The sequence below is a fragment of the Oryx dammah genome, unplaced genomic scaffold (assembly GCF_014754425.2).
Source record: "Oryx dammah isolate SB20612 unplaced genomic scaffold, SCBI_Odam_1.1 HiC_scaffold_21, whole genome shotgun sequence".
Taxonomy (NCBI): domain Eukaryota; kingdom Metazoa; phylum Chordata; class Mammalia; order Artiodactyla; family Bovidae; genus Oryx; species Oryx dammah.
This window is the reverse complement of record NW_024070205.1, coordinates 17,335,277-17,362,973: the sequence shown is the minus strand read 5'-3', so window position 1 is coordinate 17,362,973 and position 27,697 is coordinate 17,335,277. Positions and strand designations below refer to the sequence as shown.

Genomic DNA, 27,697 nt, shown 5'->3' with positions numbered 1-27,697 from the left:
CTCATGCTCTTAAACTCACCTTTTGACAGCATGACTTGGGCAATTTCTGGAGACTATCTTACATTTCTTTTAAATTATTATAAACAACTTATTGCCTGTAAAATAATGTCCAGACTACTTATCAAACCATTCAAGTTCCTTATATATAGTCCCAATCAGCCTTCTCTACCACATTCCTTGCCATTGCCCCAGCCCTGAGCTCTTTACAAGAATGCTATGGCTCAGCCATCCTGGTATATTCATTATTCTCATACATTTTCTTTCCCTTCCCTGTCTCTTTGCTTCATCTCTTCCGATTAGCTGAATGCCCTTTACTCCATGTCAGAATGGTGAGCTCCTACTTATACTGCAAGGTATAAACTGTGATTTAATTCTTCTTGCCTTTATGAACTTTTCTTGGATTTTCTGAACTCAAAACATAGCTAATTATTTCCTCTTCTCTGCTCCCAAAGAACTTTGTTCTCACCTCTGTCATAGCATGAGTCTTACTGGAAAGTGAACTCCTTGAGAACCAGGCTTGTAGCTTATTGGTCTCTGTATTCTCAGTCTTGTGCATGGTGTCTGGCACATGGGAGGAGCTCAGAAAATAGTTATCAAATAAATAAATGAATGAAAGTAAGTGCAGATAAATCAATCTAGCTAAGCACTGACTTGTGGGATTTTTTTGGTTGTTGTTTATTTGTTTGTTTTAATCCAATGAAGTATTCAAGTGGGTAAGGTCTTCAAGTGGGAGACGTTAAGAATAGACATACCAAAAACAGATGCTTGGTTTCCAGGACCCTTTTAAGAAGTAAATGAGATAGTACTTTACAAAGGAATAAATAAGTATGTAGATGTCAAATAATTGCCCTTCAGTAAAGGATTTGTTGTTTCTATTCTCAAAGTGAAAGTGAACATGTTAGTTGCTCAGTTGTGTCCGACTCTTTGCGACCCCATGGACTGTAGCCTGCCAGGCTCCTCTGTCCATGGAATTTGCCAGGCAGGAATACTGGAGTGGATTGTCATTCCCTTCTCCAGGGGATCTTTCTGACCCAAGATTGAACCCTGGTCTCCTGCACTATAGGCAAACTTTTTACCGTCTGAGCTACTAGGGAAGCCTCTTCTTAAGTACATATCAATCACTGTTCTCTAAGATTCAGAGAGAGGCTGTGATGGGAGCTGTCATATTCAGAGAGACAAAGGAATACTTCCTGGTTGATCATGGCTAATGTTTGCTATTCCATATCTCCAAATTAGAGAATCCAGAATCTGCAGCCTTCTCTTCTCCCATGTGAATACTAGCAGGACAGAGGGAGCAAGCATCTCTTCATAATGCTTATGTTGTATTTGGATTTCAGATCCTCAGCCCCTGGTATACTGAATTCCTGGATGAAGAGGACTACTGGTTTCTCGTTTTTACAGTAGGAGGGACTTTGAGTTGGGGAGGAATCATGAGGTTGAAGGAAGAAAAGGGAGTTACTGCTCTTTCAGAAGTGCTCTTTGTTAAAGTCAGTGAAATAAGTATTTTTCTATCAACTGGGGTTGATGGTCTCTGATGTTCTAAAGAGAAACCTCTCAAGGAAAAAGATTCAAGAGCATAAGCTGGCTTTGAAGAAGTCACATTCATATAGAATTTCTCACTTATAGAGAAAGAGTTTGATTCGAAGATGTGTGGTATGTATGGTGTGTGTGTGTGTGTGTGTGTGTGTGTGTGTGTGTGTATCTGTAAAGGAACAATAGTTCTTAACAAACTGAAAATAATCAGAGTCCATGTGACAGGGAGGCAAAGAAGGACCGAGCTGTAAAAATCTTGCTTCTGGCCTAGTTCCTATAGCAAATGCTGTCTGCCACCATCTCCTTCTCTTAGACTCAGAGCAGGATCATCAGCACCAAGTGGCATAAAAAAGAATCTATAAGCAAAGAAGATATCATTCTTCTTTACAAGAGATTTGAGGAATCACTGGAGTTAAGCCAGGGTTTGGCTAACATGGAAGAAATGGAATCTATGCAATGGCAAAAGATAGCTACTGAGGACTTGAAGCAAGGTGGGTCCCTCCGGGTAGAAAGGAAGTCTCCAGTGTTTCTGGCAGGTAAGGTCACCCACCATAATTCTTTTTTTTAACTTGACATACAAGCAGCTGTGAGATATTAGTATTTTAACATTAAGTACTTACTATGTGTCAGCACTATGCAGTGCAAAGGTGATAAAGAGGACCTCATTTGATCTTCCAAATAACATGTGAGGTAAGTACAGCGTGACTGAGGCACAGAAAGCACAAGTTACATTTCCAGGGTCACACAGTAAGTGGCAGACTCAAGATCTGAATCCAGACTGACTGACTGCAGAGCCCCCACTGGCTCTGAAAGGGAACCAGAGAACTCAAGTTTGACCAGGCTCATGCCCACCAAGACATCACCACAGTTATACTGATTACTCCATTTCATGCATCTGAAAAACACGTGCCATACCTCCCCAGAATCAGGTCTAAGACATTTCTGTGAATATATATTTTAACAGGCACTCACTTCATCCACCCAGGCAGTGGAGAGCCTTGGTTAGAAACACAAGGCTCCGCTGTCCCACAGATCTGGGTTATATCCTAGCTCTGCTAGTGACTGTGTGAACCTGGACAATGTATTTAACCTATCTTCAAGCCCCGTTCCTCTCAACTGTAAAATAGGAATAATAGGCTTGTTGTGAAGATGACCCAAGACCATCCATGAAAGCTATTAACACAACATTTGGCAATAGTGAAAGAAGCCAGTATTGTTCAAATTGAACAAACTGCTTTAATTATCTGTGCTGAGGCAGTCAGAGTACTGCAGTATTTCTCAAACTTCAAAGCACGATAAATACTTTTGACTTCATTTCAGGAAACATATACCTGTATATGTGTGTGTGTGTATAAATATATATTAAAATTTTTTCACAAAGCAACACCTGTCCTTATTACATAAGATTATGTACTCTCTATATTATTCCATTTTGTAAAAGCTGGTAATAACTGTTTTTTTATATTCTACTGAGTCATGACAAACGTATTAGTCATCAGTTCAGTCACTCACTCCTGTCCAACTCTTTGTGACCCCTTGAATTACAGCATGCCAGCCATCCTTGTACATCACCAACTCCCAGAGTCCACCCAAACCCATGTCCATTGAGTTGGTGATGCCATCCAACCATCTCATCCTCTGTTGTCCTCTTCTCCTCCTGCCCTCAATCTTTCCCAGCATCAGGGTCTTTTCAAATGAGTCAGCTCTTCTCATCAGGTGGCCAAAGGATTGGAGCTTCAGCTTCAACATCAGTTCTTCCAATGAACACCCAGCACTGATCTCCTTTAGGATGGACTGGTTGGATCTCCTTGCAGTCCAAGGGACTCTCAAGAGACTTCTCTAACACCACAGTTCAAAAGCATCAATTCTTTGGTGCTCAGCTTTCTTTATAGTCCAACTTTCACATCCATACATGACTACTAGAAAAACCATAGCCTTGACTAGATGGACCTTTGTTGGCAAAGTAATGTCTCTGCTTTTGAATATGCTGTCTAGGTTGGTCATAACTTTCCTTCCAAGGAGTAAGCATCTTTTAATTTTATGGCTGCAATCACCATCTGCAGTGATTTCGGAGCCCACTTCATGGCAAATAGATAGGGAAACAGTGGCTGACTTTATTTTGGGGGGCTCCAAAATCACTGCAGATGGTGATTGCAGCCATGAAATTTGTAATCAAGATCTTTGAAAATTCATTTCTACCACTCCTTTGCTCTGTTAGCTTACTTGGCCAACCACTGTATCTCCCTGAGTCTCATTTCCTCATCTGTAGAATGGGGATGATGACACTGCTGAAAGGATAGGCGGTAATGCATTTGCACAGCAAGAAGGTCCTCAACAAGTAGTACTTGTTAGATCCCACTAAAAATGTAACCCTCACCTCTTTTAAAACTTTGATGTGCACTCTGTGTACAAAGCAGGCTGCTTTGGGTTCTTGCCCTTTGGAACATACTCGGGCATGAATTATTAAAAGCTAGCATGAACAGGCCATCTGGTTTACCTTAGGATTTCCCCTTCTCTAAATCCCAAACATTCCAAATCGTCTCCCAGGAATCAAGAGAAAAGTGAAAGAAAGGATGGCTGATAAATTTGACCTTACGCATGCTGGGTAAGGGGCATTCCCCTTGATGGCCATGAAATGCCAGGAGGGACCAGGAAGAGTGGTAATCACCTCCATGGAGATGCCCCCTCCCTCCCTCCAGCATACCCTCCGCCATTGCTTTCTTGAAATGCAAATCTACCCCAATGAAGGGCCTCCCGTGCATTTGTCCAAGTCCAGGCCCTGGCTCCCCAAGTAGGCTAATGCCTCCACTCAGACTATGCCATAAACTCTCTGAGCATCAGAGCTAGAATACTCTCATATTTCTTGTAGAGAAACTGAGCCAAGGTAAGAGTCTTGCCCAAGGTTTCTCAACAAGGGAGGGATTGATGAAAGACTAGAAAATGGAATCGATAGCAGCAATAATCCACTGCTTTTACCCCTGCAGAGCCTTCTGACTGAGAGATGGTAATGATGACAGTGAAAATGCTGACATAAGGACACTGACGTTCCGAGGGCCACACCCCATATTCCTTCTAGATCCCACCAGGATAACCTGAAAAAGTCCTGGACTTAAATCTCAGAGCTCATAACACGAATGAATGTTTTGACCTTGGGAGGCACAGTGCTGCTATTCTGCCATTGCCTATCAGTACCAGTTAAGTTGCTCAGTTTTGTCCGACTCTTTGTGACCCCATGGACTGCAGCATGCCAGACTTCCCTGTCCACCACCAACTCCTGGAGTTTACTCAAACTCATGTCCATCAAGTCGGTGATGCCATCCAACCATCTCATCCTCTGTCATCCCCTTTTCCTCCCACCTTCAATCTTTCCCAGTATCAGTGTCTTTTCCAAGTGAGTCAGTTCTTCGCATCAGGTGGCCAAAATATTGGAGTTTCAACTTCAGCATCAGTTGATATTCATCCTTCCAATGAATATTCAGGACTGATTTCCTTTAGGATTGCCTAATACTTCATTAAAACTTTTCTTGCTGCCTCAGCCTTACAGTCCCATCTCATTTTGAATACAGAAAGCCATTCCCTCCCAATTCACCATGCATGACTAGACATGATATATAGCTACCTTTAGAAAAAAATAACTCACTCTCAAAGGACAATTATTCACAGCTATTGATGATATTCAGAGATATGAGTTGTCAATTCTGAAGGTAATTGCATCAATTTTTTTGGCGCAATAGCAGAATGTTTGAATGCATTTGCAGTTCCTCCCTATACCAGATGGGGTTTGAAGGGGTCCATATTCATTTGGATGAATTACTTCTAGTATATATGTTAACACTTAGTGCCTCTTTCAAAGTCATATCAGTTACACTTAGGCAGAAAATTTCCATGGGTCAGGTCTCCCCAAGAAAGGCAAAAGCCCCCATTCTAGAGGACAGGGGAGGCAGTATTTTCTTGCTTCTAATTTGGCCTAGGAAACTTGTATTTCCTATATAAACATTCCAGTAAAACACTATTGTTCTACTTAAATAGCATTTTAAAGACAATACTTGCAAAAAAAAAAAAAGTGTGTGAATCTTTGAAACCAGAGTAGACAACATGACTCCATTTTTGTTTTTCCCTATTTGATAGACATAGAGAAAATGGCCTTTGAGGAACTCTGTTATAAGTATCCAAAGGTGGCCATAGAGAAGATCAGTGATGACTACAAAATGTATTGTGAAAAAGTACCTCATATAGGTAAGTGTTTAAACTCAAGGAAAGATGTGAGACAACCAGGTAAGAGAGAATCTCGAAATCTCAAGAGGCATAAACCAAAAGAAGGATGGTCAGCAGAGAATGACCACGTCTGTCTTTTCCCCTACAAAGCCAAAGAAGGGCATCATGAAAGTCAGATGCAACTGTAAATGAATGAAGAAGATGATGAAATTGTTAATTCCTACCTTCTTACTTAGTTATCACTCTGGGGTTTTCAACAATGTAGATTTGTCTCCTACCAAGATTTCTGGAGTCATAGTTTAGTGAAAGGAGATTTGTTGGAGGGTATGTTCTTAGAAATAACACCCAAATGGGGGTGAGGAGAGCAGAACTGGGCAGAGGTAGATGCTGAACTGTGAGGTACTTATGATAAACATCAGCAGATCCTATCAGTTCAGTTCAGTCACTCAGTCATGTCCAACTCTTTGTGACCCCATGAATCATAGCACGCCAGACCTCCCTGTCCATCACCAACTCCCGGAGTTCACTCAAACTCATGTGCATCAAGTCGGTGATGCCATCCAGCCATCTCATCCTCTGTCGTCCCCTTCTCCTCCTGCCCCCAATCCCTCCCAGCATCTGAGTCTTTTCCAATGAGTCAACTCTTCGCATGAGGTGGCCAAAGTACTGGAGTTTCAGCTTTAGCATCACTCCTTCCAAAGAACATCCAGGACTGATCTCCTTTAGAATGGACTGGTTGGATCTCCTTGCAGTCCAAGGGACTCTCAAGAGTCTTCTCCAACACCACAGTTCAAAAGCATCAATTCTTCAGTGCTCAGCTTTCTTCACAGTCCAACTCTCACATCCATGCATGACCACTGGAAAAACCATAGCCTTGACTGGATGGACCGTTGTGGGCAAAGTAATATCTCTGCTTTTGAATATGCTGTCTAGGTTGGTCATAACTTTCCTTCCAAGGAGTAAGCGTCTGTTAATTTCATGGCTGCAGTCACCATCTGCAGTGATTTTGGAGACCCCAAAAATAACGTCTGACACTGTTTCCACTGTTTCCCCATCTATTTCCCATGAAGTGATGGGACCAGATGCCATGATCTTTGTTTTCTGAATGTTGAGCTTTAAGCCAACTTTTTCACTCTCCTCTTTCACTTTCATCAAGAGGCTTTTGAGCTCCTCTTCACTTTCTGCCATAAGGGTGGTGTCATCTGCATATCTGAGGTTATTAATATTTCTCCTGGCAATCTTGATTCCAATTGTGCTTCTTCCAAGCCAGGGTTTCTCATGATGTACTCTGCATAGAAGTTAAATAAGCAGGGTGACAATATACAGCCTTGACGTACTCCTTTTCCTATTTGGAACCAGTCTGTTGTTCCATGGCCAGTTCTAACTGTTGCTTCCTGACCTGCATATAGGTTTCTCAAGAGGCAGGTCAGGTGGTCTGGTATTCCCATCTCTTTCAGAATTTTCCACAGTTTATTGTGATCCACACAGTCAAAGGCTTTGGCATAGTCAATAAAGCAGAAATAGATCCTTTTCTCCTTTGCCTTTCACTTCTTTTCTTTTCACAGCTATTTGTAAGGCCTCCCCAGACAGCCATTTTGCTTTTTTGCATTTCTTTTCCATGGGGATGGTCTTGATCCTTGTCTCCTGTACAATGTCATGAACCTCCGTCCATAGTTCCAGGCACGCTATCTATCAGATCTAGTCCCTTAAATCTATTTCTCACTTCCACTCAATCAAATCCACAGGGATTTGATTTAGGTCATACCCGAATGGTCTAGTGGTTTTCCCTACTTTCTTCAATTTGAGTCTGAATTTGGCAATAAGGAGCTCATGATCTGAGCCACAGTCCGCTCCTAGTCTTGTTTTTGCTGACTGTATAGAGCTTCTCCATCTTTGGCTGCAAAGAATATAATCAATCTGATTTCAGTGTTGACCATCTGGTGATGTCCATGTGTAGAGTCTTCTCTTGTGTTGTTGGAAGAGGGTGTTTTCTATGACCAGTGCATTCTCTTGACAAAACTCTATTAGTCTTTGCCCTGCTTCATTCCGTATTCCAAGGCCAAATCTGCCTGTCACTCCAGGTGTTTCTTAACTTCCTACTTTTGCATTCCAGTCCCCTATAATGAAAAGGACATCTTTTTTGGGTGTTAGTTCTAAAAGGTCTTGTAGGTCTTCATAGAACTCTTCAACTTCAGCTTCTTCAGCGTTACTGGTTGGGGCATAGGCTTGGATTACTGTGATATTGAATGGTTTGCCTTGGAGATGAACAGAGATCATTCTGTCATTTTTGAGATTGCATCCAAGTACTGCACTTTGGACTCCTTTGTTGACAATGATGGCTACTCCATTTCTTCTAAGGGATTCCTGCCCACAGTAGTAGATACAATGGTCATCTGAGTTAAATTCACCCATTCCAGTCCATTTTAGTTTGCTGATTCCTAGAATGTCGACGTTCACTCTTGCCATCTCCTGTTTGACCACTTCCAATTTGCCTTGATTCATGGACCTGACATTCCAGGTTCCTATGCAATATTGCTCTTTAACAGCATTGGACTTTGCTTCTATCACTAGTCACATCCACAACTGGGTATTGTTTTTGCTTTGGCTCCATCCCTTCAATCTTTCTGGAGTTATTTCTCTACTGATCTCCAGTAGCATATTGGGCACCCACCGACCTGGGGAGTTCCTCTTTCAGTATCCTATCATTTTGCCTTTTCATACTGTTCAAGGGGTTCTCAAGGCAAGAATACTGAAGTGGTTTGCCATCCCCTTCTCCAGTGGACCACATTCTGTCAGACCTCTCCACCATGACTCGCCCTTCTTGGGTGGCCCCACAGGGCATGGCTTAGTTTCATTGAGTTAGACAGGCTGTGGTCCTAGTGTGATTAGATTGGCTAGTTTTCTGTGATTATGGTTTCAGTGTGTCTGTCCTCTGATGCCCTCTCACAACACTTACCATCTTACTTGGGTTTCTCTTACCTTGGATGTGGGGTATCTCTTCACGGCTGCTCCAGCCAAAGGCAGCCGCTGCTCCTTACCTTGGATGAGGGGTATCTCCTCACTGCCACCCCTCCTGACCTTGAAGGTGGAGTGGCTCCTCTCGGCCCTCCTGCAGAGTTGTCCCTCATTGAGCCAAGAAACTTGTACCTCGTCACTGACTCACATGAGATGTGACTGACTTTGGGAGGACATAACCTTGGGTCAGGCAGTGTCCTTTGGCCAAAGACACTTCTAGAGGGGACCTCACCTGTGGCAGCAGCCAATAACTCCAGGCAGCTGGGAAAATGAGTGCTTTGCTCCTAAAGAAATGAGCTAAGGCATGCACCAGAGCACTCGGTACGTCCATTTACTTTGTAAGGAAATTTTACCCCATCTTGGAACAGTTCTTCCAGGAGTCTGGAAGCACATTACTGAAATTAATTTCACTCTTTTCCTTTTAGTTTTTTTAAATTTGACTGCTAGAAATTTTAAATTTATATAATACATGTGGTTCCCATTCTATTTCTATTGGATAGCACTGGTCCAGATCCACAGAACCTAACATTGTAAGGATTAAAACTTTCCCTAAGCAAGTCACTAATACTGATAGTAAATTGATCTCTTCTACTGTCATCCCTTGATTCTGATATTCAATATTCGACTCACTGGGTGCCACAGCACCATATTATGGTCTTCGGTTTTTCCTTGAGGATGATACCTCATTTTTCAAGAAGTATCATCTCCAAGCTTGTGTGACAGACAGCTAGACCTTCAAAAAATGGCTTTGTTACTCTACCAGGCCAGCAGCTCTCATAGGTGACAAAACTAGTGGATCCAACTATTTATTGTATGCCCTTTGCCAATCTGCTTTACTGTAAGTATATCTCTTGATCAGTGGCAACATTATGGGGGATCCTATTCAGGGGATCAAACATTTGTAAGCCCCAAATATCAATGCTAACTGAAACCTCACAGTTAGAAATACATGTCAGTTCCAGTCCAATTCAGCTGCCCCTTCCAGAATAAAAAGGTCCAATGTCATCAAATTGCCACCAAGTGGGTAGCTGGTTTTCCATGAAGGATGTTGAAATATGTGAGTTTTAGTGTTTGTCTCCTACTGGCAAGTTGAACATTTGGCAGCATTGGTAGCTAAATCAGCCTTAATGAGTATGGGGCCCATGCTACTGGGTCCATACACAGCCTCCATCCCTTTCACCTACCTACTCTGTTCATGAACTCATTGTGCCAATGCTAGGATGGACTGTGACAGACAGTGATTTCAGAAGGACTGTGATATCAGACTTGCTGATATCAACTGGCTAAGTCCCTCTGTCTTCTTGGTCCTTTAGTGCCTCTTTCTTAGTGGTTGTTTATTGATGGGCTTTGAGATACAATACAAAGATCTTCATATTTCAAATATATATATATATTCTGATCATCTATTTCTTTTTGTATGACTTTTGGTAAATCGTGCCTTTCAAGGAATTGATCCATTTCATCTATATGACATGGAGTTGTTCTTAGTATTCTTTTCTTACCCTTTTTATGTCTATGGTATCTGTAGTGATATTCTTGCTTTCATTTCTGATACAAGTAATCTGTGTCCTCTCTCTGTTTTTCTTAGTCTAGCCAGAGACTTATTGATATTATTGATTTTTTTCAAAGAACCATGTTTTGTCTTCATTGATTTTCTCTATTGATTTCCTTCCAATTTCATTGAATTCTGCTCTAAGTTCTATTATTTCTTCTCTTCTGCTTACTTTGGATTTTATTTACTCTTCTTTTTTCACTTTCCTAAGGTAGAAACTTAGATGATTGATTTAGATGATCTTTCTTCTATTTTTATATATGCCTGAAATGCTATACATGTTCCTCTAATTGCTATTTTTTCTCATCTCCCAAATTTTGATAAGTTGTGCTTTCATTTTTATTTAATTTAAAATACTTTTAAAATTTCTTCTTTGACCCATGTGTTATTAGAAGTATGTTTTTAAATCTCCATGTGTTTTGAGATTTTCCAGCTATCTTTCTGTCATTGAGTTCTAGTTTAATTGCTTTGTGGTCTGACAGCAGACGTATGGTTTCTATTCATGTAAATTTTTTAAGGTATGTGTATGGCCCAGAATGTGTTCAGCATTGGTAAATGTTTCATGTGAGCTTCAGCAAAGTGTGTATTCTACTGCTGTTTGATAAAATGGTTTGTAGCTATCTAGTTGATTGCTCCAGTTGATTGATGGTGTTGTTGATTTCAACTAGATCCTTATTGATATCCTGCCTGCTGGATCTTTCCATCTGTGACAGAGGAGTGTTGAAGTGTCCAACTTTGAAAGTGGATTTACATTTTCCTCCTTGTAATTCTGTCACACATAGAACTCTTGTTTTGTTCACATAGTTTGATACTCCAGTAGGCACATGTATGTTAAAAATTGTTATATCTTCTTAGAGAGTTGACCCCTTTATCATTATGGGGCGGAGTTCCTCACACTGGCCCCTGCCCATTATGTAATACTTTTTTTAATCTCTGATATCACTCCTTTCTCTGAAGACTGTTCTGTATAAAATTAATACTCTTCTTTTAAAAAAAAAAAAAACTTATTTTTGCCTATGCTGGGTCTTCATTGCTATGCACTGGCTTTCTCTAGTTGAGGCTAGTGGGGGCTATTGTCTAGTTGTGGCCTGTGGGCTTCTCATTGCTGTGGCTTATCATCGCAAAGCATGAGCTCTAGAGTGAGGGCTCAGTGGTTGTGGTGCATGGGCTCAGCTGCATGTGGAATCTTCCCCAACCTGGGATAGAACCTGTGTCCCCTGCATTGCCAAGCAGATTCTTAACCATTGAACTACAGGGAAGTCTTCTTTCTTTCTTTTGACTAGTGTTAGCATAGTATATTTTTCTCTATCCATTTACTTATAATCTATATGTGCTTTTATATGTAAAGTCAGTATATTCAGTAGCTAATATATAGTACTTAGTGCAACACTTTAACAGCATCATCTTTTAGGATTTGAAATAGCTCAGCTGGAATTTCATCACCTCCACTAGCTTTGTTTGTAGTATGTTTCCTAGGGCCCACTTGACTTCACACTCCAGGATGTCTGGCTCTAGGTGTGACCACACCATCACGGTTATCCAGATCATTAAGACCTATTTTGTACAATTCTTCTGTGCATTCTTACCACTTCTTAATATCTTCTGCTTCTGTTTAGTCCTTGCCATTTCTGTCCTTTATTATGCCCATCTTTGCATGAAATGTTCCCTTGGTATCTCCAATTTTCTTGAAGGGATTTCTGGTCTTTCCCATTCTATTGTTTTCCTATATTTCTTTGCACTGTTCACTTAAGAAAGCTTTCTTATCTCACCTTGCTCTTCTTTGGAACTCTGCCTTCAGTTTGGTGTATCTTTCCCTTCCCCCTTTGCCTTTCATCTCTCTTCTTTGTTTCAGCTATTTGTAAGGCCTCCTCAGACAATCATTTTGCCTTCTTGCATGTCTTTTTCTTTGGGATGGTTTTGGTCACTGCCTCCTATACAGTGTTACAAACCTCTGTCAATGGTTCTTCAGCACTCTATCAGATCTAATCCCTTGAATCTATTCATCACCTCCACTGTATAATCCCAAAGGATTTGATTTAGGTCATACTTGAATGGCCTACTGGTTTTCCCTATTTTCTTCAATTTAAATCTGAATTTTACACTAAGAAACTCACGAGCCACCATCAGCTCCAGATCTTGTGTTTGCTGACTGTATGGACCGTCTCCATCTTTGGCTGCAAAGAATATAATCTGATTACTGTATTGACCATCGAGTGATGTCCATGTGTAAAGTCATCTCTTGCATGTTTGCTGTGACCAGCTTATTTTCTTGACAAAATTCTCTTAGCCTTTGCCCTGTTTCATTTTGTACTTCAGGGCCAAACTTACCTGTTACTCTGCATATTTCTTGATTTCCTACTTTTGCATTCCAATCCCTTATGATGAAAACTACATTTATTTTTGGTGTTAGTTCTGGAATGTCTTGTAGGTCTTCATAGAACTGGTCAACTTCAACTGCTTTTGCTTCAGTGGTAAGAGCATAGACTTGGATGACTGTGATGTTGAATGGTTTGCCTTGGAAATGAACCAAAATCATTCTGTTGTTTTTGAGATTGCACCCAAGTACTGTATTTCAGACTCTTTTGTTGACTATAAGGGCTCTTCCATTTCTTCTAAGGGATTCTTGCCCACAGTAGTAGATATAATGATCTTCAGAATTAAATTTGCCCATTCCCATCCATTTTAGTTCACTGATACCTAAGATGCCAAAGCCTTTGATTGTGTGGATCACAATAAACTGTAGAAAATTCTGAAAGAGATGGGAATACCATGCCACCTGACCTTCCACAGCAATCAGTGCAAAGAAATAGAGGAAAACAACAGAATGGGAAAGACTAGAGATCCCTTTAAGAAAATTAGAGATACTAAGGGAACATTTCATGCAAAATGGGCTCGATAAAGGACAGAAATGGTATGGACCTAACAGAAGCAGAAGATATTAAGAAGAGGTGGCAAGAATACACAGAAGAACTGCACAAAAAAGATCTTCACGACCAAGATAATCATGATGGTGTGATCACTCACCTAGAGCCAGACATCCTAGAATGTGAAGTCAAGTGGGCCTTAGAAAGCATCACTACAAACAAAGCTAGTGGAGGTGATGGAATTACAGTTGAGCTGTTTCAAATCCTGAAAGATGATGCTGTGAAAGTGCTGCACTCAATATGCCAGCAAATTTGGAAAACTCAGCAGTGGCCACAGGACTGGAAAAGGTCAGTTTTCATTCCAATCCCTAAGAAAGGCAATGCCAAAGAATGCTCAAACTACCACACAATTGCACTCATCTCACACACTAGTAAAGTAATGCTCAAAATTCTCCAAGCCAGGCTTCAGCAATACGTGAACTGTGAACTTCCAGATGTTCAAGCTGGTTTTAGAAAAGACAGAGGAACCAGAGATCAAATTGCCAACATCTGATGGATCATCAAAAAAGCGAGAGAGTTGCAGAAAAACATCTATTTCTGCTTTATTGACTATGCCAAAGCCTTTGACTGTGTGGATCACAATACACTGTGGAAAATTCTGAAAGAGATGGGAATACCAGACCACCTGACCTGCCTCTTGAGAAACCTATATGCAGGTCAGGAAGCAACAGTTAGAACTGGACATGGAACAACAGACTGGTTCCAGATAGGAAAGAGTGTACATCAAGGCTGTATATTGTCACCCTGCTTATTTAACTTCTATGCAGAGTACATCATGAGAAATCCTGGCTTGGAAGAAGCACAATTGGAATCAAGATTGCTGGGAGAAATATCAATCACCTCAGATATGCAGATGACACCACCCTTATGGCAGAAAGTGAAGAGGAACTAAAAATGCCTCTTGATGAAAGTGAAAGAGGAGAGTGAAAAAGTTGGCTTAAACCTCAACATTCAGAAAACGAAGATCATGGCATCTGGTCCCATCACTTCATGGGAAATAGATGGGGAAACAGTGGAAACAGTGTCAGACGTTATTTTGGGGGGCTCCAAAATCACTGCAGATGGTGATTGCAGCCATGAAATTAAAAGACGCTTACTCCTTGGAAGGAAAGTTATGACCAACCTAGATAGCATATTCAAAAGCAGAGACGTTACTTTGCCAACAAAGATCCGTCTAGTCAAGGCTATGGTTTTTCCAGTGGTCATGTATGGATGTGAGAGTTGGACTGTGAAGAAAGCTGAGCAACGAAGAATTGATGCTTTTGAACTGTGGTGTTGGAGAAGTCTCTAGAGTCCCTTGAACTGCAAGGAGATCCAACCAGTCCATCCTAAAGGAGACCAGTCCTGGGTGTTCACTGGAAGGACTGATGCTGAAGCTGAAACTCCCAATACTTTGGCCACCTCATGTGAAGAGTTGACTCACTGGAAAAGACCTTGATGCTAGGAGGGATTGGGGGCAGGAGGAAAAGGGGACAACAGAGAATGGATGGCTGGATGGCATCACCAACTCGATGCACATGAGTTTGAGTGAACTCCGGGTGTTGGTGATGGATAGGGAGACCTGGTGTGCTGTGATTCATGGGGTCATAAAGAGTCGGACACAACTGAGCCACTGAACTGAACTGAACTGAACTGAAGATGTCAATGTTCACTCTTGCCATCTCCTTCTTGGCCATGTCCTATTTACCTTGATTCATGAACCTAACATTCCAGGTTCCTATGCAATATTGCTCTTACAGCATCAGCCTTTTACCACCAGACATGTCCACAACTGATCATCGTTTCCACATTGGCCCAGCTGCTTCACTGTTACTGGAGCTATTAGTAATTGTCCTCTGCTCTTCTTCAGTAGCGTACTGGACCCCTTCCAACCTGAGGGGCTCATATTCCGGTGTCATATCTTTTTGCCTTTTTATACTGTTCATGGGTTAGTCCAGTCAAGAATACTGGAGTGGGTTACCATTTTCCTTCTCCAGTGGACCAGGTTTTGTCAGAACTCTTCACTATGGCCCATCCATCTTGAGTGGCCCTGCACAGCATTGTTCATAGCTTCATAGGGTTACATAAGTCCCTTTGCCACGACAAGACTGTGATCCATGAAGGGGAGTTTTAGGGAGCAAGTCCCCATAACAGCTGCTATCTCAGGCCACTGGCCACTGGGGACTTTGGTTTTTCTACACGCATTCAATGTATGATAATGTCCTTCGTACTTTGTTCTTTCTTACTGTCTGCAATGTTCTGTATAATATGATGTTGCACACTTTTGTAATTTTATTTTTAGATTGTACTGTAGAAATTTTCAGAGAACCAAAGATGATTTTACCCTCAAAAAGGAGAATGTCATTATTTAAAAGGGCTAATGTGAGGAAGCCCTCGATAAGACCCAGGTAAGACATAGGATCTGGTCACAGCAATATGTCCAGGCACATGCTTTCCTTAATCATACTGTACATGCACAGGGATACTTTGTTATTTTAAATCACTATTTATTTTCTAAAATTTGCACCATGCAATATATATTATACAATAACTTTTTAAAACTTAACAAGCTATCATGGATAAGCTTTCATGTCAATATAAGTAGATTTACCTTCTTCCATACTATGGATGTTACATGGTTTATTTAACTATATATTTTTAATGGACATGTATATTGTCTTTTTTTCATTGCTATGAATAGTACTCCAAGAAACAATTTTGTATGGATGTCCTTGCCAGTGTTTTTGTGGATTGCATACAGCGGTAGTAGTCTCCTAACTAGCTCCTTACTTCTTGTCTCAGCCTCTGATAAGTTCCCAATGCTAGACAAAGATCTGTGATCTTTTCTTTCAGAAATGCCCACTCTTTCTTTCCACTCACCTTAGCATAAGTTCCATCTCTACAAAATAAAGTTCTCCAGTTGTATATCTGCTATGACTTCCACCTCCTCTGAAGTAATAAACCTTTAAAATACAAGAACTTACCATGTTCTATTTTTTACTACTTTTTAATTTTTTAAGTATGTTTTCCACCTTCTCAACTTGATGATAATTTTCTTATGCATGTCATTCATTCAGGCACTTATTTTTAATTTAGTATTATCTATTAATGACTGGCTATATGAAAAGTTCTCTTATAGATGATAGAGATATATTAGCACATACAAATTTGTTAGTCAATGTCACTGGTAGAATATTTTGTACAGAGAAATCTTCCAGAAGTATGTTTTCAGTTACTGATAAGTTCATTGAGGGTTATAAGTCCTCTGTCTCTTCTAAATTCTCTAGATGGAGCTTCCTCCTCTTTAAGGAACTAAAGTTATTCCCTGAAGTTCAATCATTTATTTATTTTAAGGAACTGGAATCATTCCCTGAAATTCAATCATTTATTCCTTTTGCTGTTCCAGTTTGTACTATTCACCACTCTCCACTATGTCTACAGAAATATGTAGTTCCTAGTTTAGTTGAATATAAAACAAGTCTTTTCTTTTCTTTTTCTCTCTCTCTTTTTTCTTTTTCTTTTTTTTTTTGATCACTCCATGCAGCTGTGGGGACTTAATTCCCTGACTAGGGATTGAACCTGCACCCTTGGCAGTGAAAGTGTGGAATCCGAACCACTAGACCACCCAGGAATTCCCCCAATCTAGCTTTCTACTATTATGTTTTATGTCTCTTCACCCTGTGTATTCTGTGTTTTAACAGATTTTCAAGTCTGCTTGAAAATTTAGTATTTTCCAGTCTGTGAATACTATATTATATATCTGAAACTAATATAATATTATAAATCAGCCATACTTCAATAAAAAAATTGGAGACTAAAGGTGGTGGCATGATATATTCAGACTAAACTGGGGTGAAGTAGAAGGAAGTAAATAATAAACGAGTGGAAATCAATAATATGAAGAGAAGAAAAATGAGAAAATTCAAGCACAAATAAGTTTTTTGTAAAGATTCACAAAACTGATAAACCATTAACTATACTGACAAAAGGGAAAAAGTGAGATGACACAGATTTCCAAAACCTGGACCAGAAGAGAGGACGACTGACCCTAAAGAAACTAACTTATTTGTAAGAAAATGCAAGGAGTATAACAATGACAATTAGAGGAAATAGAGAAATTTCTAGAAATACCCAAATTTCTGAAACTGACTCAAGAAATAGAAAATGTGAGTAAATCTCTATATCAAGAGAAGAAATTGGATTAATAATTTAAAATCTCACAGATAAAAGTCTAGACAGATGGCTTCACTGGAGAAAGCTATGAAATATTTAAAGAATAAATGCTACCAATAGTCTACAAACTCTTTGAGGAAATAGAGGAAAAAGGCCTCTAATATGCTTACGAGGCCAGCAAGTATTACCCTGATCCCAAAGCCAAACAAAATTATCATAAGAATACTACAGACCAATAATGCTCTCAAACCTAGGTATGAAAATCCTCAATAAAATATTAGCAAACCAAATTCAACCACATTTAAAAAAGATTATATACCATAACCAAGTGAGATTTATTCCAGGAATGCAAATAATGTATCTGAAAATAAATTAATACAATGCATCATGTTAATAAAATAAGGGGAAAAACTTCACACAAGTATCTTGATTGATGCATTAAAAGCATTTTATAAAATCTAGCATCCATTTATGATAAAAATTCTCAATAAACTTAGAAGGGAATCATCTCTTCCTTTGAAAGTACATTTATGAGAGGGTGAGATGAATGGAGAGAGTAGCATGAAAGCATATACATTACCATATATTAAATAGATAGCCAAGGGAAATTTGCTGTTTGATTCAGGGAACTCAGACTGGGGCTCTGTAACAACCTGAAGGGGTGGGAAAGGGGGGGCAATGTGAGGGAGGTTCAAGAGGGAGAGATCATATGTACACCTGTGGCGAATCCATGGGCTTCCCACATGGCTCACTGGTAAAGAATCTGTCTGCGAAGGCAGGAGTTGCAGGAAATCCCGGGGTTGATCCCTGGCTTCGTAAGATCCCCTGGAGAAGGAAATGGCAACTACTCCATTGTTCTTGCTGGGAGAATCCCATACACAGAGGAGCCTAATTCATGTTGATGAATGAGAGAAATCAAACAAATATTGTAAAGCAATCATCCTTCAATTAAATAAATAAAAAGAAAAAAACCTATAGCTAACATCATTCTTAACGACAAGTATTTAATAGGAGAAGAACAAGTTGGACAACTTGTGAATTTGTATGGAGAGGTTCTACCAATGACAAATGACATAAAGATAAGGCTCAATGGGCAGCTGAAATTGAGAAGTGGAGTTCACAGGAACTAGAGATATAGCTTCACCATAACAGTGAATCACTTCCTCATATCAATGAAAACTGAAACCACAGAGGATGTAGAGATTACCTAGCAGAAAAAAATCATAAGGCAGGAGTCAAGAGAATTGAGTTGAAACATTAGGGCAACACCTGTACACAAGAAATCAGCAGTGGAAATTTAGAAATATTGATCTATAACAACTGCTGGTCACTCATGCTCTGTCTTGCTGAAATGACTGCCAATGAATCCATAATAGAAGAAGTTTTCCTTGGGAAAAAAAAAAAGCCCCCTTTAAAATACACCTTCTCTTCTTCCATTGGGGTTATCAAATGATTAGACCAAGCTTAGGATGGGTACATTAAGTTAATCTCTAGGAAATAAGTAATTTATATCATTACTTATTATATTATATAATTATAATTATATATTATATGTATATGTATGTATATGTATATTATATGTATAATTATATATTATACATTAAGTTAATCTCTAGGAAATAAGAGTAACCAATTTATCCACTCTGCTCTTCAATCACAGTTCAAAGCCCTGAAGTCTGGGAGAGGCCCTTCCCCATTCCCTAATTGGAGCAGATTCCAGGGTCACCGTCTCTTTCTCTTTGCCAATGATGCTTTCTTGTTTTCCAGAAACTTGACAGAAGTCCTCCTAAACACACAGCACTTGGAGTTCTTCAGGGAGTTCCTCAGAGAACGGAGGGCTGAAACCCCATTGCAGTTCCTGGTAGCCATACAGAAGATCAGCGTTGAGACAAATGAAAAGATTTATAAGTCTCTCTTTGAAAACGTAGTCAAGACTTTCTTCCACGGCAAACACTCTCCTGGTATGCATTCTCCTCTTCTGAATTTGTTTACTTTACCCTTGAGAATCTTAGGTTTGGGGAAGAGACTGCTCTCTCCCTGAGAAAGCAGAACAGAGCAGCGGCCACAGGGGGCAGTATTGAGACAAAGCCGAAGACGGTGAAAGCAGAGAATAATAATAAATCCACTTTTAAAAGCTGAAGTATAGTTAATTTCCATTAGATTTGTCTCAGATATAGGGCATAGTGATTCAGTATTTTTATAGAGTATAATCCACTTAAAGTTATTATAAATTCCTATATTATATAATAATATATTATATAAAGTTATATATTTATATATCAGTTCAGTTCAGTCAGTTCAGTCGCTCATTCATGTCCAAATATATAACTTTATATAATATAGCATATATGCTATATGCTATATATAATATAGCATATAACTTTATATAATACAATATATATTATTATATTATTATTATTATATAATATATATTATTGTATTATATAAAGTTATATGCTATATTATATAAAGTTATATATCATATAAAGACTATATTCCCTGTGCTATATAATACATCCTTAGTGGTGGTGGTGAAGACACAAAGTCATTTCCGACTCTTGCAACCCCATGAACACTAGCCCACCAGGCTTCTCTGTCCATGCAATTTTTCCAGGCAAGATTACTAGAGTGGGTTGCCATTTCTTTATCCAACAACATATCCTTATATCTTATTTATCTTATACCTAGTTCATATCTCTTCATCCCCTCCTCCTATCTTGTGCCACCTCCCTCCCCTCTTCCCATTGATAACCACTAGCTTATTCTCTATATCTGTGAGTCTGTTTATGTTCTGTTATATTCATTTTTCTTTTATTTTTTAGATTCCACATATAAGTGATAACATGCAGTGTTTCAAAGAAGAAAAAATAAATCAAATCTATCATTCTTTTTCTTAAAGATAAAACTGAAAGAAAGACACATAGGCCCAAAAAACTACATGCATTGTTGTTCTTTTATATGTAACCATTCTGAAGTATAATATTGATAAGACAGAATGGATAGTGGGTTAAAATCAGAATGTGCTTGACGCAGGAGTTTTATTTAAATTCTTAACATGTGTTAGTATTTAGTTTTTTATAAGTAGGAAAATTGCTATAGAAAAACTAAAATAGTAATACAATAATAAATCCAAAATATAATACCACAAGTAAAAGAAGATACTTGTATGTGAAATATATCCTCTCAACCCTGAAAGTAGGATTTAACTTAACCCTTAAGAGATAGGTATAAATAACTTAGAAGGTAGGGATAAATAACTCCATTTTTCTAATGAGGAAAGTAAAACATGGAGAAGTTAACTAACTTGTCCAATTAGTGAAACTTGAATTCAAACTCCAGTCATTTGATCCTTCACATCAAGTAGACTGGAGTTAGATCCAAAATCACGTGTTAGCAGGATGCAAAGCTAGATTGTCCACCACCTATGGGATGTAAAGAGTACTGAAAGGTGCTGAGAAGGAGAACTGTCTCCCTGAAAATCTTTGTTGCATAAGTTTTGTCTTATTTTCTTGCCTAAGGCAGGAGGGTAAATCTGATCCATGTAAATTCATCTTGTCCAGAAGCAGAAATTGCAGTTAAAGTACTGACCTATAATTCTAGAGGAAAACAAAAGGAGGTGAGCATGATCCCATCCTAGAGGTAAACAAATCTTGCAAAGCAATGAAGAAGCCTCCTGTTTTGACACAGATGAACAGATAGGCTTGTGTGTGTGTTTAACTTGTGTTAAACCAAGATAAGGTTATAAATTATGAAAGAAGAAAAAGCAGTAAAATGGGAAGGTCTTTACTTGTGAAGTTGCTCAGTCATGTCTGACTCTTTGCAACCCCATGGACTGTAGCCTACCAGGCTCCTCTGTCCATGGAATTTTCCAGGCAAGAGTACTGGAGTGGGTTGCCATTTCCTTCTCCAGGGAATCTTCCCAACCCAGGGATCGAACCCAGGTCTCCCACATTGCAGGCAGACACTTTACCATCTGAGCCACCAGAGAAGCTAAAATGGGCAAGTCTTTACTTGTAAGTAATATTTATTTGTTGAGTCTCAGGATATTAAGTTTTGTGTATCATTTTGAATGAACTAGAAGAGAAAGAAGAATATGCAGATATTGTCCTTAATAAGCTTTTAAATCTTTTTTAATGAACACAGTAGTATTTGAACTCCTGGAGAATCATATTGCCCTTAGAATATTTATTGGTAATCTTGGATTTCCCATCTGCCTCAGCCACTTAACTTTAATCTTTTATTCCTCTGTTCTCTTCCTTAACTGAAAACTTCAAACTAGCTGCAGAAATGGATTCCTTTAAACATTGCTTTCCCCTTAAACACTTATCTTTGAAATTTGAAATGGACTAAACCAGGAAGTATTTGCTCTACAAATACGCGTACACATAGCATTCCAAATGTACTTTTGAGATTTTCAAACAAATTGTGGAGAGCTGAATCTGGCCAGATTGAGAACAAGGAACCATAAGGCTCTTGGATGAAAAAAATCGTAGCCACCTCAGAAATGGTACATAAGAAAATGTTGACTTTTCTTCTCTCATTGGCATTTTTTAGAACAAATGCTGCAGTGTAATGCCCCTGTTATCAAGGAAGTCGCTCTCATGCATCATGTCAACACAACAACGTTGTTAATGCTCCAGGGCTACGTCATGAGATCTCTGGAAGAAAAGTGGTGAGTGTTGCTGGGTGAAGGCAGTGATTCTTTGAAGCTGCTCGCTCGTTGACTTCTGAAAGTCACATTAGTCTCAGAGTCTACTCTCACGGTTCACTGCCAGAGAGTCCCTACAAAATAAAAGCTGAACTTGCCCTGAACCCTCTTAACCTGCCTACCTGCACACACATACACACACACACACACATTTCTGTTCACCTCCCTGAGCAAGGAGCACTACAGTATTGGTCAGGAAGAACAGACTGACGTGAGCAAAGGATTGGAATGGTTAGAGGAGTGTTTTTGAATATCTCACCATTCACCAAATTCCCCTTCCTCCAAAAGCTGAGAGAGGTTTGCTTGGACTGTTATCTTTTATCTACCATGTTTTTGCATTCTTTAATATTCCTGGTCTCCTGCTGGCAGGTTTAAAGATTACCAAGAACTGTTTCCACCTCATACCTTGGAGAAGGAAGCTGAAATACCAATAGCTTCACCCAAGAAGCCCTCAAAGACAGCAGTTTACCTGCAGGAATCCCAGGTCAGTGGGGAAGATAGCAAAGACAAGACTGGGGACCAGGAAACCACTGCCTAGGCGTTGCCAACCACACAGAAGAGTTTCACTGTTAGCTTATTGATTCACCAAAGCAGCTACTCTTTGGGATAGGTTTTCAAATCCCCATTTACAACTGAAGAATTTGAGGCTCGGAGCAATTGTTACAGAGGGAATTTCAAGAAACCCCTGTCTTCACTATTTGTGATTAGAACCAGTTGAATGACAGACACAGAGGCTGATCATATGGAGATCAAAATGTCAGTCTGTTTGTTGATTTTTAACTACTGAAAGCTGATTTGGGGGACACGGATTGGCTGTGAAGTCAAGTGGGTTTCATAATCCTCTCTGTACCCTTACTTACTTACATGTCCAGTCACTAACAAAGAGGAACAGTTAGACCCCCACTTAGCTGGGTGAGCTCCCTACTGTATGACAAAAGGCCGGCCTGAACACAGGTGTCTGCAGACCAGCAGCTCCCAGAGAGAACTCTGGAGGCTAAGGAACAAAGCCTACCCTTTCCTGCTTCCAAGCTCATCAATTATCAAACTCATGTTTTCTCCCATGGGAGGACAGAAGAAGGAAAGAAAGAGGAGACAGGAATATGATTCAGGAAAGTCTCTTCATAGGGTTTGAGAAAAAAAGTACATACTCCTCTTAAATAATCACTTGATCCGTGTGTTGTAGAACTGGTCATCAGAACAATTTGCACCCAACTCTATGTGACACTAAAGATCATGCCAGAGAATCTCTGGAAAGAATGCCTATGCCACTCACAGATACAGGGAAGAAATTATGGTTACCAGTGAGGAGAGAGAGGTAGGGAGGGACAAGATAAGGGTCAGGAAGGAAGAGTTATTATGGGACTATATGAAATCATATGTGTGAAGTTTTTGAAAATTGTAGAGTACAGTTTAAAGAAATTTTCATTCAATTTTTTAAAAAAAGATGTGACAAAGAAATTTTTAACCCAACAGAACTCTCCAAATCATATATGTATTATAATCACAACTATATCAAATTATGTACCCACTGGGTGAAATAAAGACAATTATATTAGAATAGTGAAAAAATAATGCCTACGCCCACCTGATGCAGAACCCCAGGTATGATAACATGCTGCTCCCTTCTTTCTCCTTTTTATTTCCTCCATATGTGGATCAACTCAACTCTATGTCAGGGTACCATAAATGATCATTTGGGAGAGTGAAAAGAATACTGCATCCAACACCAGGATGCTGAGTTTTAATTCAGGTCTTTCAGTTGCTGTTAGTTAAGAAGGTGTAAAAAGGATTCAGCATGTACTTAGTTCCTGCTTTGTGCTGAGCACTGCACATAGTGATATACATATATTCTGACTAACCTTCACCGTAACCCTGAAGGCTATTGTTTCTATCTTTCACATGGAGACATTGAGACATACATTAAGGAAGTGGACCCAAATTACCCAATTAAGGTAAAGACAGCCTCCAGACTCAAAACTTCTGACACTAAATCCAGTAGTTTATATGCTTTGCCACTGACTCTATGGGCTTCCCAGGTGGCTCAGCATTAAAGAATCCTCCTGCAGAAGACTGCGGGTTTGATCCCTGGAGGCAACTCCAGGAAGGTACCCTGGAGAAGGAAATGGCAACCCACTCCAGTATTCTTGCCTGGGAAATGCTATGGACAGAGGAACTTGGCAGGCTACAGTCCATGGGGTCATAAAAGAGTCGGACTCAAATTAGTGACTAAAATTCATTCATTCACTGGCTCTCTAAAGCCAAGCTTACATTGAGGTTTCCTCTCTATGAAATGAGACAACTGAACTAGTTAATCAAGATTCTTTCTGGCTCTGAATATCAGCTTATCAAGGGGTAAATAAACTAGAGCATTGTCACTGGTAATCTGTTAAGAAATAGGTGAAGAAATGTAACATGCATTTTTAATGTGTCCCTGTGTGTTGGTCGGGGGGTGGGGGGCGGAGTGGATGAGTGTGTGCCTGTGTAGTTATATCTTTCTTTTATAATGCTTAGAAATGATTTACTCATTTCCTTATTTCTTCAACATTTCAAAATCTGCTTGAGCTGTTATTCTTCTTCCTGTGAGTCATGCTTATCCCGTCCTCTGTCTCTCTGTTTTTAGCTCTCACACGCCTTCTCCCATTCATGGCATCTCAAATCTTCACTGTAGCAAGACTATGGTAGAAAGAACGTTGTCAGTGGCCTCAACCATGCCTGGGTGATTTTGGCTTATTCTGGGGAAGGTTATATAAGTTCTTTGACCTGAGTTTCCTTACTTTTAAATTGAAGCTAAAACTTACTCTTTTTAAAGGAGAGTGAGGATTCAGTGTAATGAATGTCAAGTTTCTGGCACATAGTAGACTCAGTGAACAGCAGGCTATGCTAATGAATATGTGACTCTCCTTTCTCTTTCCCCAGAAGAGAGGTTGGCTGAAGATGATCAGCTTTATTAGGAGCTTTTGTAATTACCGCAGATTTATGTCTCATCCCCATAAATGCCAGGAACTTGAAGACTATCTTCACCTGGAAGTACACAACAAGGAAAGTAAGTCACTTCTCTATTTATTCCTCTTCCTTGTTGATATTTTAGCTACAAGGGTTAACCCAGGTAAGAAGCTACAGAGCTTACTGCTTTACGTCATACTATTGCAGAACCACACCTGGGTTCACTCACTCACCTGCAGTACAGCCAGTCTTCTAACACTGAGTTGTGGTGAAGAAAGGTATAGCATTTTTTGCAAGGCATCCAACACAGAGCCAAACAAGGAGCATGGGCAGCTCGTGCTCAAAAGACTCGAACTCCTGTTGACTTTTAGGGAAGGATTTTTAAAGGCAAGATGAGCGAGAGGATTGCAGGGTACCTGATCATCTCATTGACATTCCTCTGATTGGTTGGTAGTGAGATAATTGGGGGTCAACCTCATCAACCTTCTGGCTCAAATTGGTCTGAGATCTACATGCTGGTGGTCAGCATGCAATTAACTTCTTTCACCTGATTGGGGTTTTAGTGTCCATAAAACAACTCAAGGATATGGCTCATAGAGATTATTATCTATAGCCTTTGAAGAGGAACCAAAGGTCCTTGGTTGGATAAACTACCGATAACTACTATTGTCTTGCTTGACACTTTTCCTTAGTTGCTGCTGCATTTTCTCACTTCTCTGATTCAATTTGTTCTTTGGAACTCAGAGAAGGCCCAGGAGGCTAAAGCTTTTCTACAAACAAGAGGCAGGGGACATGGGGGGGGGGGGTGTGTGGAGGTGGAGGTGTCTGTCCCTGGGAAGGCCCCTGCAGGGTCCTGTTTGCTTTCAATGCTTGCGTTAGCCTGGGGTCTAGCAAGAACTCCAGGTCCTGGGTATGAAGGCAAGCCTAGTTCCACATAGTGAGGAGGTGAGCCCAGTGCATTCTATTTCAGAAGCCAGAAAAGACAGGGGTGATGATCAGTCTCGAGAACTTTGAATTCTCACATGTTACAAAACTACTTCCTCATGTTATTTGTATAGATTTACTCAACTTCCTCACTCGTTAGTTGATTTGTTCATTCAGTGCCCTTTTTGAGAATCCACAGTGTGGCCAGCACTTTTCCAGGTGCTGGAGATACAGTAATGAATTTGCAGCATAAGATCTGCCCTTATGGCATCCCATTTTTAGGGCAAGACAGAAAATGAGAGTCACAGATATTGGAGCCAGATTGCCTAGATTTGAATCTGCCACTTTCTAACTGGAGGATCCTGTGCAAGTGACTTTGTGCCTCATGTGTAGCATGGAAATAATAATTGTGTTGTTGTGAGAATTAAATGAGTTAATACATGTAAGGCCTCTTAGAACTATTCTTGGCAATAGTAAGTGCTGTAAAAGGGTAGGGGCTTCCCAGGTGGCATTAGTGGTGAAGAACCCACCTGCCAATGCAGGAGATGGAAGAGACATGGGTTTGATTCTTGGATGGGGAAGACCCCCGGGAGGAGGGCCCGGCAACCCACTCCTAACACACAGCATGCACACATAAAAGGTTTAGTCAGTATTCTTGCTTTTTTTATAGAATTGTGATGAATGATCCCATTGATAAATGTTAATTCCTCTCTCTCTCTCTCTTTGCTTTCTCTCTCTCTCTCTCTCCCTGCCTCCCTCTCCCCCTCTCTCAGATTTCTCCACAGCCCCAAACGTATCAGGACGCCCAATGCCAAATCCCAGTGTCCGGAGCACAGATCATGAAAATGGAGACATAGTCCTTATGAAGCGCCGGGTGTTTGGTAACAGGATCATCATCATCAACTACGCCATCAATGATTTCTATTTCTTTTCTGAAATGGAAAAGTAAGTTTCCTATTTCTCCTTCCCCTCATGACTTTCCACACTTAGTTCCTCCCAGCAAAGGCTGCAGTGGCCTGGAAGTGACACAAGGACTTCAGCTCTGCCAGGCAGCAGTCTCCACCTGAAAATCTCACTGTGTAAGATCCCTGAATCCATGCCCACCATTGTTTCCTCTCAATCTTAAAAGCTCCTCCATATGCTGCAGTTCCCAGTGTTGAAATGCACTTATTTATACCCAGAAAGTGGAGCACTTTTTTCCTATTATTTGTTAATATGATAGATGTCCACTTATGTTGCATAACTGGACCAATAGTTCTTTCGTTAAAGCAAGGAAGTATAACAATAAAATGCGTGTGTGTGAATGTAAGACATTAAGCAGATAAATTTCTAAGTTAAAACATATTCATGTAAATTTACCTGTAAAACTTGAAGTAAAGCCAAAACCATTCCACTAATTGGAGGTCTACATATTTTTCTTGTGTAAACCATACCCAAAATATGATCTACTATTTCTAATTTTTCTCTTCTGTAGTGGAGGGAGAAACTATAGTTACTGCAAAGCAATTTAATCCTTCTGGATTTTTATACTTGTTTTTTCAACATTTAAAGTTGCCTTCCACAACTATTTAACTCAGTAGTAGTTTTTAATTTTTTAATTTTTAAAAATTGGAGTCTAGCTGATCTCATTAGCCATTTTTTAATACAGTTTTTTAAATTTATGTTATCATGTGGGATCTTAGTTCCCCCACCAGGGACTGAACCCTCATCCACTGCATTGGAAGTGGGTAG

At 39.9% G+C, this 27,697-nt stretch overlaps 1 protein-coding gene across 1 annotated transcript in view; it reads left to right on the top strand.

Moving 5' to 3' along the window:
- Positions 1-27,697, top strand: part of RGSL1 (regulator of G protein signaling like 1) — a 66,156-nt gene that overhangs the window by 19,598 nt on the left and 18,861 nt on the right. The window contains exons 7-15 of the mRNA XM_040263849.1: positions 1,338-1,400; positions 1,847-2,069; positions 5,662-5,769; positions 15,521-15,626; positions 19,159-19,352; positions 21,946-22,063; positions 22,469-22,583; positions 25,016-25,142; positions 26,740-26,911. Coding sequence (XP_040119783.1) covers positions 1,338-1,400; positions 1,847-2,069; positions 5,662-5,769; positions 15,521-15,626; positions 19,159-19,352; positions 21,946-22,063; positions 22,469-22,583; positions 25,016-25,142; positions 26,740-26,911 — 1,226 coding nt within the window. The remainder of the gene's footprint in view (positions 1-1,337; positions 1,401-1,846; positions 2,070-5,661; positions 5,770-15,520; positions 15,627-19,158; positions 19,353-21,945; positions 22,064-22,468; positions 22,584-25,015; positions 25,143-26,739; positions 26,912-27,697) is intronic.